The sequence below is a fragment of the Clarias gariepinus genome, chromosome 8, assembly GCF_024256425.1.
Source record: "Clarias gariepinus isolate MV-2021 ecotype Netherlands chromosome 8, CGAR_prim_01v2, whole genome shotgun sequence".
NCBI classification, from domain to species: Eukaryota; Metazoa; Chordata; class Actinopteri; order Siluriformes; family Clariidae; genus Clarias; species Clarias gariepinus.
In genome coordinates this window covers 29884016-29903664 of record NC_071107.1, presented here as the reverse complement: position 1 = coordinate 29903664, position 19649 = coordinate 29884016, and the positions used below count along the sequence as shown (strand labels likewise).

At 40.1% G+C, this 19649-nt stretch overlaps 1 protein-coding gene across 1 annotated transcript in view; it reads left to right on the top strand.

Moving 5' to 3' along the window:
* dst (dystonin) overlaps nt 1–19649 on the top strand; it is a 140766-nt gene that overhangs the window by 88512 nt on the left and 32605 nt on the right. The window contains exons 40-61 of the mRNA XM_053502886.1: nt 2438–4382; nt 4476–4622; nt 4770–4985; nt 5091–5240; nt 5348–5581; nt 6033–6185; nt 6517–6750; nt 6845–7087; nt 7196–7732; nt 8125–8301; nt 8893–9016; nt 9231–9439; nt 9705–10022; nt 10116–10282; nt 10516–10672; nt 11534–11660; nt 11786–11839; nt 12001–12236; nt 12366–12495; nt 12707–12906; nt 13226–13721; nt 14010–15478. Coding sequence (XP_053358861.1) covers nt 2438–4382; nt 4476–4622; nt 4770–4985; nt 5091–5240; nt 5348–5581; nt 6033–6185; nt 6517–6750; nt 6845–7087; nt 7196–7732; nt 8125–8301; nt 8893–9016; nt 9231–9439; nt 9705–10022; nt 10116–10282; nt 10516–10672; nt 11534–11660; nt 11786–11839; nt 12001–12236; nt 12366–12495; nt 12707–12906; nt 13226–13721; nt 14010–15478 — 7723 coding nt within the window. The remainder of the gene's footprint in view (nt 1–2437; nt 4383–4475; nt 4623–4769; nt 4986–5090; nt 5241–5347; nt 5582–6032; nt 6186–6516; nt 6751–6844; nt 7088–7195; nt 7733–8124; nt 8302–8892; nt 9017–9230; nt 9440–9704; nt 10023–10115; nt 10283–10515; nt 10673–11533; nt 11661–11785; nt 11840–12000; nt 12237–12365; nt 12496–12706; nt 12907–13225; nt 13722–14009; nt 15479–19649) is intronic.

The following is a 19649-nucleotide window of genomic DNA, read 5'->3' as shown; positions in this document are numbered from 1 at the left end:
TTTTGAACATAGTAGTAAAAGATATTGCACTAAGCATCTCAACACAAATGGACAGTTGTTTAGACTCATCGTTCATCTTAAAGACAGACACTGATGAGTTAACTGACAGATTGTTGTATGAAAAAAATGCAAGTATTGGAACTGAGGTGGACAAGACAGAGGAAGCTACTCCTCTATCAAACAACTCAACCCAAATAATCAGTAGTTTGGACTCAAGGCCAGGTAGTGAGGCAATCATTGATAAAAAGTTAGGTGAAACATGTTCAAGTACTGAAACCGAAGTGAACAGGACAGAGGAAGCAACTCCTCTATCAAACATCTCAAACCAAATAATCAGTAGTTTGGACTCAAGTCCGGGTAATGATGAAATCACTGATAAAAAATTAGGAGAAAAATACCCATCTTCTGAAACTGAAGTGAACAGGACAGAGGAAGCAACTCCTCTATCAAACATCTCAACCCAAATAATCCGTAGTTTGGACTTAAGGCCAGGTAGTAAGGCAATCACTGATAAAAAGTTAGATGAAACATGTTTTTGTACTGAAACCGAAGAGTACAGGACAGAGGAAGCCTCTCCTCTCTCAAACATCTTAACCCAAATAATCAGTAGTTTGGACTCAAGTCCTGGTAGTGACGCCATCATTGATAAAAAGTTAGATGTAACATGTTCTTTTACTGAAACTGAAGTAAACAGGACAGAGGAAGCATCTCCTCTATCAAACATCTCAACCCAAATAATCAGTAGTTTGGACTCAAGTCCAGGGAGTGAGGCAATCACTGATAAAAAGTTAGGTGAAACATGTTTAAGTACTGAAATCGAACTGAACAGGACGGAGGAAGCAACTCCTCTATCAAACATTTCAACCCAAATGATCAGTAGTTTTCACTCAAGTCCAGGTAGTGAGACAATCATTAATAAAATGTTAGGTGAAACATGTTCAAATACTAAAAAAGAACTGTACAGGACAGAGGAAGCAACTCCTCCATCAAACATCTCAAGTCAAATAATCAGTAGTTTGGACTCAAGTCCAGGTAATGATGAAATCACTGATAAAAAGTTAGATAAAAAATACCCATCTTCTGAAACTAAAGTGAACAGGACAGAGGAAGCAACTCCTCTATCAAACATCTCAACCCAAATAATCAGTAGTTTGGACTCAAGTCCAGGTAGTGAGGCAATCACTGATAAAAAGTTAGGTGAAACATGTTTAAGTACTGAAAAAGAACTTTACAGGACAGAGGAAGCATCTCCTCTATCAAACATCTCAAGTCAAATAATCAGTAGTTTGGACTCAAGTCCGGGTAATGATGAAATCACTGATAAAAAATTAGGTGAAAAATACCCATCTTCTGAAACTGAAGTAACCAGGACAGAGGAAGCAACTCCTCTATCAAACATCTCAACCCAAATAATCCGTAGTTTGGACTCAAGTCCAGGTAGTGAGGCAATCACTGATAAAAAGTTAGGTGAAACATGTTTAAGTACTGAAATCAAACTGAACAGGACGGAGGAAGCAACCACTCTATCAAAAATCTCAACCCAAATAATCAGTAGTTTGGACTCAAGTCCAGGTATTGATGAAATCACTGATAAAAAGTTAGATAAAAAATACCCATCTTCTGAAACTAAAGTGAACAGGACATGGGAAGCAACTCATCTATCAAACATCTCAACCCAAATAATCAGTAGTTTGGACTCAAGTCCAGGTACTGAGGCAATCACTAATAAAAAGTTAGGTGAAACATGTTTAAGTACTGATATCGAACTGAACAGGACGGAGGAAGCAACTACTCTATCAAACATCTCAACCCAAATAATCAGTAGTTTGGACTCAAGTCCAGGTATTGATGAAATCACTGATAAAAAGTTAGATAAAAAATACCCATCTTCTGAAACTAAAGTGAACAGGACAGAGGAAGCAACTCCTCTATCAAACATCTCAACCCAAATAATCAGTAGTTTGGACTCAAGTCCAGGTAGTGAGGCAATCGCTGATAAAAAGTTAGGTGAAACATGTTTAAGTACTAAAATCGAACTAAACAGGAAGGAGGAAACAACTCCTCTATCAAACATCTCAACCCAAATAATCAGTAGTTTGGACTCAAGTCCAGGTAGTGAGGCAATCGCTGATAAAAAGTTAGGTGAAACATGTTTAAGTACTAAAATCGAACTAAACAGGAAGGAGGAAACAACTCCTCTATCAAACATCTCAACCCAAATAATCAGTAGTTTGGACTCAGGTCCAGGTATTGATGAAAAATTGGGTGAAAAATATCCATCTTCTGAAACTAAAGTGAACAGGACAGAGGAAGCAACTCCTCTATCAAACATCTCAACCCAAATAATCAGTAGTTTGGACTCAAGTCCAGGTAATGATGCAATCACTGATAAAAATCTAGGTGAAAAATGTTCAAGTACTAAAATCGAACTTAACAGGACGGAGAAAGCAGCTCCTCCATCGAACATTTCAACCCAAATAATCAGTAATTTGGACTCAAGGTCAGATAGTGAGGCAATCATTGATAAAAATTTGGATGAAAAATGCCCACGTACTGAAACCAAAGTGAACAGGACAGAGGAAGCAACTCCTCTATTAAACATCTCAACCCAAATAATCAGTAGTGCGGCAATCACTGACAAGACACTGGGTGAAAAATGTACTGAAAATGTAGCGAAAAAAACAGAAGTCATCACTGATGAATTAACAGAACCAGGACAAATGTCTTGTCTGAAGTCCACATTCATCTTAAAGACAGTTACTGATATTTCTCCAGGTATTGGTTTTGATCCAGAAAAACAGGATGGGGTTGATGTCCATGCCCATGATTTAAAGGATTTGGACAATTTAGATAATTTGGATACCAGATACGATGAGTGTAAAAACCATACAGAGCATAATGGAAAAGAGATTAATGGGTTTTCTTTCAATAATGCATTATGTCAACCTCATTTAGCCTGTGTTAAGGATGAGGCAGCAAACCAGAGGACAAGTTCTATTCAGACTGACACTGGAAGATTCTGTCCATTACAAAGTTATATTAATTTAGATGACAGGAAATCAGAAAGCTTAGTAAATACACAGCAGTTCAGTTCTTTTAATGAACCAGAACAAACATCAAGTACGTTCACCAATGAGAGAGGTTCAAAAAGTGTAAATGCAAAAGAAAATAGCAAAACAATAACAGATAATGAACTGTCATCTTCTCAGTTACGTCAGTTATCAGACATGAGTCCCGCATTAAGGAAAAACAGGCAGGATCAGGAACATTTTGAATCATCTCAGTCAATGGGTTGTTCTGTTCAAACAGATATGAATGGAAGATATCTGAATCAGTGTATGGTTAGCAAGACAAGGGTGATTGTGGAAGGACCTGAGCATGAGTGCACATCAGGAACTGTAAAAGGCCATGACACATTCAAAGCAGTAGAGACCCAATCTGATCATATTGGTGTCGGTGCTGACAATAAGACAATCAGTGATTTTGACTTGGCCAGTGTCAATACCTCAGGGTCTATGGACATGTCACTGTTTTGCTTTGGAGAAACTAGCAAAATGAGTCCCACTTCAAAGTTCCTGCCTGATGAGCATTTTAGTGATGATTCAAATAATAAGCGACCCACCAAGCAAGGAGTGCCTGACACAGCAGTTGACTCCAACCTGCCTTACTCAGACCTTGTTATATCTGAGAAAAACAGCTCTGATACAGAAACCTTAAAGGATAAAACCACCACAGTGCACACTGTAGATGAACAGTCTTTAGAATTTGTTGCATCAAAGACCGATATCCAACCAAATTCATTAGACAAAGACTTGCTTAATATTCATACACCCCAGGAATCCAACAGTAATGGGGATAAGCTGTGTACGAATTCTTTAGAGACAGAGAACGCATTTCAACCAAGTTGCTTAACTGAACAGGAAAAAGCTGCAATGAAAGAAACTCTTAATGAGACAAAGAGCGAGGAAAGGCAAGCCTTTGACAGCACTGAGCGCATCTCAGCCACTCCACATGACTCAAATATCAGTAAAGTCATTGATGAGGTCACAGATCTAGGTCTGCACAAAGACTTAAGCGAGCATGAGAAAGTTCTTCCAGGGTGTGTAAATCAAGAGAAGTGTCCATCCTATGCGACTGGCCATGGGCAGGAACCGAGTAGTCCAGTGCTAATGCAGTCACAGATTCAAAAGATCATCCAGGAGCTATCTGTTGACAAAAAAGCCAAAATGCTGGATGATGAAGACTCTGTTGAAAATCAGCCAAAAGCCGCTGCCAGTGATGGTTGTGATGATGATAATGTCTTTCAATCGGCTTTGTCCGATCAGCAGCACTTCAAGGCAAATGGTTCAATCACTGATGAAGTAGAAGAAGTTACACACAGAGTGAGCCTTTAAACTTGAGAAACATTCTGAATTTAAATAATACTAAATCTATAAAGAATTCTTAAATAATCATTATATTGCAATATGTTGCAGAAATGGTCCACCCAGGATTATTTGGAGTGTGTCGGTAAACTCCAGGATCACTATGACGCACTTGAAGACATCAAGAATGATTTTTTGACCCAAGATCCAATAGCAGCACACAATGAAGTTTTACAAGACCAACTGGAAGCAGCTCAGGTTTGTCAATTATTGCAGTCTTGTTTTTTTTTCAGTCGCATTCTTCTGACTCTTTTGATTTATTAGCTAGATTTGTCTTCATTCATCTCCATTCATCATCATGTTCCTGTTTGTACAACATCTAATCCCAAACATTTATGTTTGTAGTCATGGGAAGCACAGCTTGCCGCATTTCCTGGCATTTTAACACAAGATTTGGAGGTAGCTGAACAGCTTTTACAATCTGCTAATGAACTCATTCCCACACAAGTCCAACACGATTTAGCAACAGTTTTTGTAGATTTGCAAACCGCTTTCACAGATGTTTGCCATTTATCATCTGAGAGACTTAACTCGGTTCTCCAGGCCATCGATGAAGCCAAGGTCAGTATTTAACAAATAGACTATATTCCTTTATTAATTTAGGATTAGAATGAATAGTTAGCATTGACACGTTTTAATTTAAATTCACATCTGAATGTTTCTCAGGCAAATTTGGAGATTACATATGAAGATCTTCTCAGCTCCCTTGGAAAACTATCATACTGTATTCAGGATAGTTCTGAGATGCTGTCTAAGCTTGACATCATGAACACAGACGATTTGAAGACAGTTAAATATAGGATTCAACAGAATAAGGTATGGTTCATTAAAAAACAGATGAAAATAATGTAAAGCGTACTGGAATTAAATAATCCCAAAATATTTTAACTCATCTACATTTTTATTTATTTATTATTTTTAAGGATCTGGAGAAGAACCTATCTGGCACTCGACAGAATCTAGAAGATCTAGCTTTTGATGTCCAGAACTTTATATCTGAGTATGCACATTTCCTAAACCCAGCCCAAAGCAGACAGATGCTGAAATCGCTCAGTGCTACACAGAGAGCTCTAAAGGAAGTGACAGACCGAGTGATTACTCAGAGGCACACGCTGGACCTCAATTTGGAGATCCGTGAGGACGAGATTCAGCAGCAGGTCTGAATGACTACATTTGAAATGTGTTTAGCTGTTTTGGAACAGGATGCTTTTGCTGATGAAAGAATCATTATGCTGTTTGGTAGGAAATGCTTACATGGTCATGGTTTGCATGATTTCCCTAACAACACAACAATAACACTGCATGATCACAGCATTTAAATATTTTCTGACCTTGTCGACATTTTGCAGGCTTCAAGAAACTGTCGAGCACTTAATCGAGAGGACCAAAGCTTTTTCCTTTGCAGCTCTCTATCTTTGGAATGCTCTCCAACAAGTCAGCCCTAACACATCCAAGAAAACCTGTCTTGTTTTTTTATCAGAACTCAAAACACTAGTCTTGTTAATAGTTTAGCATGTTTACAGCATACTCAGTTCTTTTGACTTTGTCGAAGCTAATATTAATTGCAAGAAATTTCCATTGAATAACTCAAGTTGTCTTTTATGCCAGAATGCTGTTGAGAGGCAAAAGGACTTTGTAGACAAGCTTCAGGAGCTGTGTGATGATCTAACGCAAACTGAGAACCGTCTCATCGGCCACCAGCAGCAATCCAGCAATGCAAAGAATGTGGAAGACCTGCAGCAATACCAACAAGAGAACCAAGTATACACACACACACACACACCATATATAGTTAAACCTTGGATTGCGGTTATAATTAATTTCGGAAGCGTGCTTGTAATCCAAAGCACACGCACTGAGCACATGCACTGATCACCTGATTGGCTCAGTTGTGATCATGTGACAAAGCGTCTTGCAAAACACTTGCAGGCCAAGTTACTCGCAATACAATGGTTTACTGTACCATATTTTGGCAAAAAATAAAACATGTAAAATGTAAGATTGTATTTCAAACTTAATTCTATTCATCTGCAAGTGCAATTTGTTAAGATTCGTATACTTAGTACCTGGTGTCTCTCCACTGTTCAATCAGGCTTTACAGAAAGACATCCAGTCTAATGTCAGTGCCTTGAATGAAGTCATCAGTAGCTCTAAGAAGTTCCTGGAGGAGAACCGAAACAAGCTGACACCTGAGCAGGTAGCTGCTATTGAGCTTAAGTCAGAAGAAGTGAAGAGCAAAGCCAATATGCTTAACCAGAAAGCAGAAGAAACCAGGAAAGACCTGGAGAAAGTTGTGACAACTGTTATAAAACAGGAGACAGAAAAGGTTGGACAGCTTCTGTTGCTGCTTGTGCTAGCGCTTATAATTACTATCTCGTCATCAGTATTTTAGTTTTTTTTTTTTTTTTTTGTGTGTTTAGGTTGCAGCTGTGGAACAACTTGAAGAGACCAAAAATAAAATCGAGGTTCTCTTAGATTGGGTATCCAATATCGGAAAAGAAGGAATGGTTAAAGAGAATGGAAACATACCGATAAAAGGAAAAATGACAGGACAGGAAGATGACCCTAATGGAAATGCAATGGACACCACAGATAACGCCTCACAGTGGTCAGGTGGAGACACTAAGGAATTAGATATAGATCAGCAATATGAAAGGCTTAAGGTGAGCGTCATGTTGCTTAATCATGTTTTATTGAGCTATATAAAATTATTAAAAGATTCCTAAGGATTTAGAAATAAATAACAAAGTGTTAAAACATTCTCTCTACAGGCTCACCACCAAGAGATCCTCTCCCAGCAGCAAGACCTACTCATTGCTACACAGTCTGCCCAGACACTTCTGGACAAGCAGGGTGACGTTCTCTCTCCAGCTGAAAAAGAGAAGCTCCAGAATGACATCAAGGAGCTGAAGGGGCGATACGAGGCCTCACTCACCCAGGCTGAGCAACAGATGAAGCAGATGCAGAGTGTTCAGGAGGAGCTACGCAAATTCCAAAGTGACTACGAGGAATTCGGAGTTTGGCTGCAGCAGGCACAGGAGCAGCTGGCAGAGCTGGGAGCCCCCACTAGCCAGATAGATGATCTGCATGAAAAGCTTCAGAAACAGAAAAGTTTTTACGAAGATGTGATCTCCCACAAGGGAGACCTGCGTTTCATCACCATCGCAGGCCAGAAGGTGCTGGATGTGGCCAAGGGTGAGTGTAAGGAGAAACCAGGATCGCTTGAGGTGGACGCATCGGGAACCTGCGCTGCTGTGAAGGAGAAGCTGGATTCCACTGCTACTCAGTACAAAGTCATGCACACCCAAGTAATTGCCGTTTATCTTTGCTTGTTATTGGTCTTTGCAGTGTTTTCCTTCATGGTGCTTTCCATTCTTGACCAACAGATGGCAGCATTTCTATGCAATTCAAGTAATGATCAGCCCCATCATCCAAAGCTGATAGCTCAGACTGTTAATTCCTTAAATTATTAGCTTATTATACAATTAAGCATCTTTATCACCTCCTATAAATAATTTTCTTTAAAATAAATACGTAATTGTGTAAATGAAAATATGTTCAGCTTCACATCACAGAAAATATTAAATAAATGGTTTAACTGTTATATGAAGAGCATAAATTTTTTTTACTTATTTTTAAAGAAATTCGCATCATCATACCATGTTATTAAACACATATTCTGAATTCTGCCTCGTTTCAGTGCAACCAGCTTGGAAACAATCTCAAAGATGTTGTGGACAAGTACAAAAGGTACGAAGATGCCTCGAGCAGTTTATCGACATGGCTCAGGAGCTCTGAAGAAGAGGCCAGAAGGCAACAGTCTGAACCGATTGCTGCAGATCCCCAAACACTCCAGAAACAACTGGAAGAAACCAAGGCATGAAAACAGACACATTTTCTTCACCATACACAGCTATGTTGCTAGAGTCCAAACATTTACATTTCGCATAGACACACGGAATGCAAAAGTTGGTCTCACACTTACTTCAGAATTTGCTCAAAGTCCCAAAAGGGTCCAAAAAGGACTGAGCAAACATTATATATATAAATACACTCTTTTCAAAACAGCCTACAAAAACATGAACCACAAAAAACGCTTAAAAGGTGAGCCAGCATGCTCCAGTATACAATCTGTATTAATTAAGGGCAGTAGTAGATCAGCAGGTTAAGGGTCTGGGTTAGTGATCAGGAGCTCCTCCAGGCTGGGCCCTTAAGGGAGGTCCTTAACCCTATCCGTTCCAGGGGCACCATATCATGGTCGATGTTGCGCTTTGGACCAGGTTTCCTGCGAGCATACAGTATGTAAGGAAAAGAATTTTACTGTGCAGTAATGTATATGTGAAATATACCATTTACTGTATGCTTACTCTGCAATCAATATAGGGGCAAAGGGTATTCTGTTAAAAGTTCTCTTGAATTATTTTCCGTTGCTTAGTGATGAAATTAAATATTTTGTTTTCTGTTTCAGGCTCTTCAAGGGCATACCACTGGCCATCAGGTGGCTCTGGAGACACTGCGCAAAACAGCAGATGCTCTCATCACAGCAGAGGGAGACCTACTAAACAACAAGGAAGACATTCAAGAAGCAGTTGGTGAGACAAACGTTCTCAAATTTCTTTGCTTATTGTGCTCAATTTAAAGCCAATTTCTGTCAGAACAAACTGAACCCTGATAACCATATATTTAAAAAAAAAAAATTTTAGAACACCATGTTGTATGCTAGAATTCTGTGTCAGTCTCATATAGTGTTTATGATTTGAAATGGTTTGTGGTGTCCATATTTAACTGTCTCTAAACTGTTTGCAGACGACATTGTGGAACGGTACGATAACTTGTCCAAGTTAGTGAGTGACCGAAATGAGAAGCTCCAGGTGACGTTAACACGCTCGCTCAGTGTGCAGGATGGTCTGGATGAGATGATGAACTGGATGAAGAAAGTGGAGGAAAGTGTTGAAGGCGATTTACAAGTGCCCCTAGACTCAGCTGCTATTGCGGATGCTCTCAGCAAGGAGGCAGTATGTTGCTTTTTTTCCTTACCAGTATTATGTTCTTAGGACATTTTTATTAAAGTAGTTTGCTTAAAAATTCTACTTGTAGTATCCACTTCCTGTCTTCCTCACCATTTGTCCCACCCCTCCAACTAGTAGACACCTAGCTCATGCAATGCTGACAGCATGCAGATCATTTTGCTGTAAATATCATGAATAATGTTGGCATATTTGATGGCACATGTAGACAAGAAAGCCAAATTTAACCAGGTGATCACTTTTTTTTTTTCAGGCCCTGGAGCTGGACATGTCCAGCAGACACAGCAGCATCTCCACTATGAAGGCCAAAGTGAAGAAGTTTATTGAGACTGCAGAGCCAGCAGCAGCAGCTACGCTCCAGGCAAAGATGGAAGGACTGGCACAACGCTTTGACGATGCCTGTGAGAAGCACAAGCAGAAGATTTCACAGATGGAGCAGCTGAAGGACAAGGTGGAACAGTTTGAGAAAACATCTGAGAAGGTCCAGGAGTTTGTGTTAAAGCATTCACATGCTCTTTGTGAGGGTGACGGACCTGGGAAAAATGTAAACGAGCTCTCGCAGCTGGTCCAGGTAATTTCCAGGCTACTTACTGAAGGCAATTGTCCCTTCAGTACGTGTGTGTAAATGAATCGATTTAAAAACATTCCAAATCTGTCTTTTTAGGATATAAATGTAGAGCTGGCTGAACACGTGAAGGACATGGAAACACTGCACTTGTTGTCAAAGGAGCTTTCTAACTGTGGTCCAGAGGGAAGCACAGCTCTAATTCAGGGCAAGATGGCGAACCTGTCGAACACATTTAATACTTTTAAGGACACGGTTAAGGAGAAGTGAGTGCTGTGTTTTTTTCTAGTACTATTATTTTTTTTTTGCCTTATAAACAGTATAAAGATGAAAACACTGCCATCTGAACTGTGTTCTGTTATGTGAGAATTAATAATCAAGATTAATCTCAATAATAAGTCATGGCGAAAAATATAATTATTGCCACCTGCATGGGGGACCTCATTAGTGCTGTGTCATGAGAACATAACAGTATGTGTGTGGATGTTGTGTATTACAGACAGGAGGAGGTTTTGTCTTGCCAGGACCAGCTGAGTGAGTTCAAAGCAGCTGCAGGGGTGCTGATGAAGTGGCTGGAAGAGACAAAAGAGCAAGTGCCTGTGGTTCAGCCCAACTGCAGTGAACAGGGCCTGGGAAATGACGTGAAGAAAGTGAATGTGAGTGCACCCTCTTCATTCTTTTCCCACACAGGTGATATTTTAGAGCTGAGCTCAATTTTATTTGCGGCCATAAAAAAAAAATGCAGTTATTTCCGTTTAGACAAAACAGTGTAGTAGAGGTGTGAATTCGGACTGGGATCCCGTGGGACCCCACAAAAGTCGTGGGAATGTTTTGTTTTTTTTGTCTGCTCAGGAACGGGAGCAGGCAGGCAGATATAAAGCTCCCGGGACACCGAAATGCCATGTTAATTAACACGCGGTAGTAGGAGATATGGCGTGATGTGACACGTTTATTGCTTCTTGTGAAAATTGGGCTTTGCTTTGCTCTGGTCAGGGTTGTAGTGGTTTGCATTTGTTTATATTTAGCGAAATAGGATCAACTACATTGAGTAGAAAATATCGCAGCATATACAGACATGCCTTGTTCCCAATTTGGGCATGATGTGATTTCAGCTTTGGGTCAGTTGTGAGAAACAGAGCGAGAGTGAATGAGAGAGAGAGAGAGAGACAGAGAGAGGAGGGGGGGGGCTGCAGCAAAATAATCTAATAAGAGAGCAGAACCGGATAGAGAATGCTTGTGTATTAATTATCCTGAGTTGTGGCTAAGGCTATGCCAATTTGCTCTCGTTCTTATTTTCCATGTACTGTAGTATGGAACTACAGTACACAACAAAACATATGATCTTGAAAAGGGTTATCTCCGACAAAAAGAAGGACCATGATATCCTAGAATACAGTAACATCGTTCCTGAGCGTATAACATGGACTCAATTATGTGTTAATCAAATAGTTGTCTTCCAACACATTTTCAAGCAGCAGGATTAAACCCATTAATAAACTTCAGTTCTTTCTCTACAGAGTTTGCTGGAAGAATGGACCACTAAAGCGCCTGCTGTCCAAGACATAAATAGCAAAGGGTCTGCACTGTGTTCCCTAATCAGTGTTTTAACATCTCCAGCCAAAGCCAGAATGCATCATAAATCAGGTATTCCCAGAAATTATTTTCAGGAATTTATTAGCTCACTTATTGTGCCTGTCTCTGTCCAAGACAATGTTTTCAGTATGATCTTAAATGGATGAAAAGCAATGTACTCTATTTTACCGCCCTAGGTTCAGTAGTCAGTAATAACTCAGGTCCTGGAGGTCCATATCTAACGAACAAAGGTAAAAATGTATCCCATGCATCTTTGCTTAAAGTTCTACATTTCATACGGTGTAATACAATTTCTATTAAAGAATAGCTATTGCTATTGCTGCTTAAGACATATCATAAAATACCAAATATACCTTATTTTTACACCTTTTTTTCCCTGTAATTTTTACAGAGCTGATGTTGGTGCAGCAGAACATGTCCGGCATCAATGAGGATTATAGCAGCCTTGGGGAGCTGCTGAAAAACAGGGGGTCAGAGCTAAGCGCACTGTTGCTAAAGGTCCAAGGGGTTCAGCATGAGGCTCAGACAACGCTGCAGTGGCTGGACAAAATGAAGAAGACAGCGGAGTCTTGGAACTCTGAGCGAGCTGGCGATGGCTCAATGAAAATGCAAATGGAACGGCAGAAAGTGAGTGTGCTCGTGTTTAATAAGTTATGTGTGGCTGTTTGTATGAATATACACATTTCAATGACAATTAAATATTTTCTTTGTTTACTGTATATTGATAGTGATATCACATTTCTTTTTACTTAAAAGGCTTATGAAGACAAAATGCACCAAAAACAGCAACAGTACCAAGAACTGCGGCAGAAGCTACTCAACCTGATCGAGGAAAATCCTGATTCACCTGAAGCAGAAAAATGGAAGAACATGCTGAAACAGATGGGTATGCATTTTCAGAAATATTAATCTAATAAATAATTAATAATTCTTCTACAATCTATTGACTTAAGAAAATTTTAGAACCATAGTAGTGACCTGTTTGCCTTCTGCATAAAATGCTCCTTTATATAAAACCAATTCTACTGACCTTACATGCAGTTTCTCCTCATAAGAGCTTTTGAGTGATGCTCCCTGTTCTTTGCTCCATGTCACAGACGCAGGATGGGAGGAGGTCAAGGGCTCTGTGGAGAACAGGAAGCAGCACCTGGAGGAGTCAGCTCGCATGCTGGAGATCTTCCAGACAAACCAACCGCAGCTTTCACAGTGGCTTCAAGAGAAAGATCTGATGATGAGTGTTTTGGGCCCTCTGTCTATGGACCCCAATATGCTCAATACACAAAAGCAGCAAGTCCAGGTATTAAAGCAGAAATCCTGATAGAGGAACACTGATAACTAGAAAGTGATAAAAACCCCAGTCAGATCATGGTCATGTACATACACAGAGTTTTAATGCAACCTCCAGCCTCTTGAAAAGCATCTGTTTTAGTTAAACTGTATGCACTTAAAATGTTTACATGTTCACAGTGTCTTCCAAGTGTGCATGTAAACTGTTTTGGTGTCTACAGATGAACGGCAGCTTTTCCCTATGGTCTTTGCCATAAAACCCTGAACATCACACCTATAACCCATTGACCACCTAAACACACTGTACAACATATCTATTTTAATCCTAGATTTTGCTGAAAGAATTTGAAGGCCGCAAACCTCAGTACGAGCAGCTGAACGAAGCTGCCGTTGTTATCAGTACTGCATCGGGAACTCAGGACCCTACTGTGGAAAATGTAAAGAAACAGCTGGATGTTATCAACCAGAAGTGGCAGGACCTGACAAGCCAGCTTTCTGACCGCGATGCCCTCATTGAGCAAGCCGTGGGTAAGACCACTCAGTTCCAGGAGCTTCTACGACACCTAGGTCAGAGTGCAGCAGACCTGGAGTTTCAGCTGAATGGCCAGCAGACTCTTAGCACACAGCCTGATGCTGTCAAGAAGCAGCTAGAAGCCACTAATGCTGTCCTGGCTAAGCTATGTGAAGAGAAGAAGAAGCTAAAGGAGGCAGAAAGTGTTTGCTCTCAACTGTCAGCTCTAGTGACTGAGGAGTATCTTAGAGCCAACCTTACGGCACAGCTGGAAGGTGTCTCCAAACCCTTTAAGACGCTTGAAGACAAAGCAGGTTTGTTGGATTATATTTACTAACCAGGGTATTCTTTAACAAAAAAAAAAAAAACTTTTCTACATCCTGTTTTTGTCACATTATTATGGTAAAAGGGGACATTACTGTCTGAAAAATAATTTTCCAGAACATGAACAGGTTCAGCAGGTTTTATTGTAAATAGCTATCACATTTGATAAACCGATTGTCTGTCTGTCTGCCGACGATAATTGAGGTATAATGTTGAATATCAGAATAAATTGTCACTTCCTTTGCTTATCTGACCTTGTGGCCTCATACTTTCTCCAGGAAAGAGAATTCAACATCTTACCTCCACCTTTGCCAGCTCCCAAGAATTTCATCGGACGTCTAAAGACTTCCAGAGCTGGCTAGAGCAAACGCTTAATGAGCAGGCTGGGCCACAGTCAATCTCAACCAAGGAGGAGACACTGTTGCAAAGTATAAAAGAGCACAGTGCTGTCCAGAGTGCACTGAGTCAACAAGAGGAACCGTACAAGAACGTTATGCGGGAAGCTGAGGCTCTCCTACAAAACACAGAGGGAGAGGAAAAGTTGGCCCTCCAAGGCCAGCTTTCAGCCCTTAGGTCCAACTGGGAGAAAGTAAAGTTGAGCGCAATGGAGAAAGCAGAGAAGCTTAATGTTGCATTAGAGAGGGCCAAAAAATATAAAGAACATAAAGAAAGCTTTGGCACTTGGCTGCAGGAGTGTGAAGACAGACAGAACAAGGCAAATTTCAGTGTAAAGCCTGTAGAGGTTGAGGACGCTCTTTTGCAAGTAAAGGCCATCCAGAGGGATCTGGACAAGCATCGCGGTCAGATGGAACTACTGAATGTCGCTGCTGACAGCCTTTTAGAGGTGGCCACAGCAGATTTAGATGATGTAAACGAAGAGAAGATTATGATCGGGAAGAATGTGGATAAGTTGACAGAGGGGTTACAGCTCAAGAAAGATACTCTCGAGAAGCTCTCGCAGAAGTTAAAAGAGTTCAGTGATACACATAAAGAACTTTCAGACCAAATCGATGGTGCCAGAAAGCAACTAGAACATCAATCTGGTCTTGGTGTCCAAGGTTATAGTACAAAGAACCTAACTAACATGAAGGCTCAGCAGAAAAATTTAGAGGCTGTCCAGAACCAGGTAGAGAACCTAAAAAGCCTAGCTCAAAGTATGGTTGCAGATGTACCAGAAGTTGAAGGGGTGGTAGATCTTCTCCTTCAGGCAGACGCTTTGGAAAAAGAGCACAGCTCCATCAGTAAAGCAATCGATGACAAGTGCACCACATTGGAGAACAAACTTCAGGGCATTGGACAGTTCCAGCACAATATTCGGGAGATGTTCACCTCCTTTGCGGATCTGGATGATGAATTGGATAGCATGGGTCCAGTAGCCAGGGACATGAAAACGCTAAAGGAACAACAAGGAACCATTGAGAACTTTGTGACAAAACTCCAGGATCTAATGAACAACACAGCCAGTGCCAGAGATAACTGCAAGAAAATGCTGGAGTCAGAGACCTCACCAGATCTACTAGGCCTGAAGAGAGACTTGGAAGCCTTGAGCAAGCAAAGTGGCAAACTCATGGATCGGGCCATTGGGAGGAAAGAGCAGGTTGAGGATACGCTGAAAAATCTGGAGGAGTTTTACCACAAGCTGGACACTTTCACAAAGAAAATGGCTGGTGCTGAGGAGCAGGAGGAATCCCAAGGTCCAGTTGGCATGGAGACAGAGGTCATTAACCAACAGCTGGAGGCTTTCAAGGTAATATAACTTTATATATTATTTTGACTTGTTGCTTTGTGTTGTGGGAGAAAACAATTTGCTTCTTATTCATTAATTGAATAATTAGATTCATGACGGCTTACTTTACAGCACGCAGATTATTTTCTCATATCAGACTTATTTTTGTAACATAGTGATGCATGTACTGTAAGAACAGCCTCAGTCTGTCTGTTTTTGATGAAATACTATATCAGGTGTGATAAACATGCAACGTGCTAGGGCATGCTGTCCAGACAATAAGCAGTGTTATTTTTGATTTCTATTTAAAAAACATGCACTGTGTTGTATAATGATAAGAATGCTTCTCCTCTATATATTCTATAAATTGTTACAACCTCCTCATAATTTTATTATGGTCTTTTGAAAAACCTTACAGATTATTTTAAATCCATTAAAACTTTATTTTCTTAAATAATTTAAACATCTGGCTTTTATTGCAAATTATTGCCATGAAGTGTATTCATTAAAAAAAGGAAAACCGCACAAATGCACATAATTGAAAATGTTGGCAAATATGCTTGTTGTTTCCATCCAGATTTACATATTTAATTTTTTTTTTTTTTTTTGGTAGCGCAATAACTACGAGGGAGAGACAAAATGATCTGCTCTCTCGCTGTAAAATGTATTTCAATTAACTTTTAGAAGAGAAAAATACACAATCTCCCTTTTTTCAAAACACTTTGTAAAATTCTGATGGAGCAAGATCAGGGCTATAGGGGAGATGCGTTAACACCTCATGCAAGATCACAATCCCCTTGGATAGCAGTGTTTAATCCAGAGTTTCGGCTTCAGCTAGTGACTGGGGAGACAGTATCCTTGAATGGAAAGCACTGATAAGACCAATATTTAGTTTTAATATAACAAAAGTGTGGATAATTTTTGACTCATTGTAGTATAACTATATAACCATATTACATTGGAGCTTTTTGCCACGATCCAGACCTTGACATCCCATTTTGTTGGTTAGAGTGGAAGACACAATGCAAGGTGGCAAGCCGTCCCTTAAATTTCACCGTGCTTTCATCTCCTGTCACAGAGCCATTCACCTCACGGAGTGAGTGAAATTAAGTGGTAGTTTTCACAACTTTTTTGAAATGTGATTAAAATAGGAATCTGTGCCAGGTGGCCTGGTGGTTAGCACTGTCGCCTCGCACCTGCAGGGTCCAGGTTCGATTCCAGGACAGATTCGATTCGCGCCTCAGAGTTTCATGTTCTCCCCATGCTTGGTGGGTTTCCTTTGGGTACTCCGGTTTCCTCCCACAGTCCAAAGGCATGCAGATTAGGCTGATTGGCGTCCCCAAATTGCCTGTAGTGTGTGAATGAGTGTGTGTATTTGTGTGTGCCCTGCGATGGATCAGCAGCCTGTCCAGGGTGTACCCCGCCTCGTGCCCAAGCCTCCTGGGATAGGCTCCAGGTCCCCATGACCTGAATACAGGATTAAGAGGTATAGACGATGAGTGAGTGTGTGATAAGTGAAAGTCTGTCGCTGACCATATCTGTGGGGAAGCTAGTTTGAAAAAGCCACTTCTTTTTTCACCACAGAGAGATTCCCCAAGGTGTCACAGAGCCGGATGAATGTTTTCATTTCATTTACTTCAGGCAGGTCAATCTTAAACCCTGGCTTGCAACATTACCGGGTCTTAGATCATCTCAAGTCATCTTGGAATTAGGAAATGTTTTCTCCTCAAACATGTCTCACATGTGTCTCTCACTTTTCACTCACTGAACCTTGCCTAGCAAGTCAGCAGGCATGTTATTATTGCTTTTTTATATTGTAGGCCAAGGGCACCTGAAATAACGTACTTGCCTTCTTTATGTTCCTTGGGGAATCACAATCCAGATTAATTGGTCATGTGGTTCAAAATCATATGAAATGTGTTTACAGTACATTGCATGCAGTTGTAAAAGCATATACACACATTTATTGCACCCTGTGTCAATGTGTTAAACTGTCATAAAAAAAAACAATCAACTATTGCCTTATAGTCTGACATATTGTAGCCACATGCTTGGTTATGCTTTAAGATGCCCCTTTCAGTTTGTTCGTAAGCATCTGGTGGTAACAAAAGAGTGCCTGCTTATTGGCTCTTTGGTGCTGGAGAACGTTCTGCCAGCAGGGAGACAACGTGTGCCTGTGTGCACTAGTGACCCAGCACTCCTGTTTTATTCTGCCTGAGAGATATGCCCTGGACAACAGCTCCCTACTTAAAATGAAGTGGTTTTATTTCATCCCACTGGCTAAACCAAAAGATGTATAGATAAAAATAAGATCAAACTGAATTAAATAGGCTTGCATGTCATTTTTATGCTTTATGTCAAGTTTCAGTAGGATAACTTGTGCCAACTTCAGCAATACAGTACAAAGTTTAGCGTCTGCATACGCATCCCTTCTGTTATCTGTTTGGACCATGTGGTTTTCTGACTGAATTGGAAGGTATATTTCATGACCCCAAACATCAAACATATCCTGCTGCTGTAAGCGGAATTTCTGGATGTTTTCAAGAGATCCAAGATTTTAAACACTTGTGATATAAACCTTAAACCCTGTTTTTCATACAGTGAAAATAAATAAATACATATATTTTTTTTAAGTCAGTTGTTTATGATTGAAGCATTTTAACAAGGCTTGCAAAGCGCAAATATGAGCAAAATCAAAATTGTATGCATGTGAAAGGAGCATTTGTTTGCATAGTCGGGGTTGTATTAGTAGTTATCAGCTGCAGCTGATCGTTTGGGCCTCATGCTGTTCATGCTGTCGTTCTTTTGTCCTGCCTCAGCGTCTGGGAGGCTCCTCGCTGCTACATCAGCTGCTGGGTCAAAATCATTATTGTTCTCGATGGCCCAGTCATTTAAGTAAAAAATTAACCGGATCAATAAATCAAAAAAAAAAAACTGGATTTTTTAAATTTATTTTTTTTATTAGTTGGCTGCCCAGGCTGATTAGTATAATTTGTACAGAATTAGCTTTTAGCTTGCAGCAGAATCCTCTGTGAAGTAAACACAAAGAATATTTCTAATGGCTTCAGCTCAGGCTTCTATTGTTTAACTTGGCTATTCAGTCAATTCATCAAATCTGATTCAGTGGCTTTTCAGGACCTCCTGAAAACTTAATCTACTTGCTTGCTAAGGACTTTATTGTTTCTATATTCTTTGACCATTTTTTTATATTCTGCTCATTGTACGTACAGTATAAAATAGTACACACTCTGTTTAAGGAAGACAACTTGAGTTTGTAAAGGCTGAGCGCATGCTTTTTTTCCACTACTTCTCTATGACCTCAGCATCTAACATGAACCTAAAGGAATTTTTTTCTCTCTCAGTCATTCCAGTGCCCAACACTAAAGGTGATGACTGTTTAAAAAAAGAGAAAAAAAAAGTGCAAGCCCTATGAAGTGTACAGATTTGAGCTTAGTCACCTTCCTGACTCTCTGTGAAAAACCCCCAAGAGGAAACATGAGATGCTTGCACCAGTACAACAAGCCTATTGCACATTATTGTGTGATCATGACCTTGGAATTTTATAGCGATCCCCTTTCACTTGCTTCAACAGTGAGAGTGGAGTTGGAGGAACACCCAGTGTTCATGATCTAAACTGTGAGAGCTTTAAAAAAAAAAAAAAAAAAAAAAGTGTCCGGGACATGCTTTGTTCTCGTGAAAAATTAGTTGTGTGTTTCATTAACTGGGCCTATTGTTTGTGCGAGCAATAAAAGATACTGTTGACAGAGGATTTTTTTCAGACGTGCCGGTGTTCCTGCCTTCTTTGTGTGCCTTGCCATGCATTCTCTTGATAACCATTCTCTTTAAAGCCCAAGAACATCTAATTATAAAGAGTTTATTACATGCTGTAACAAAGCTGCAACAGTACTACAGTCTTATCAGGTCTTCTTTTAGACATGGACAAAAAAACAATAAACCTTTAAACCCTATTACCTGAATACGTTTTATAGTAAGTGAGCTGTGTGCCCTGACAAATGTAGCACTTAGTTTAAATCGGTGCCTGGATTATGTCAAAAGTATGCATGATTCATCCTTACTGTAAATCCCACAGATCTTTTTAAGCACCTATACATCATTGCCAGCTTCACATTATTTTCTCCACTCAAGGACAGCGGAGCATTTCAAACCACAGTCCTCTGGAGTTAACAGCAAT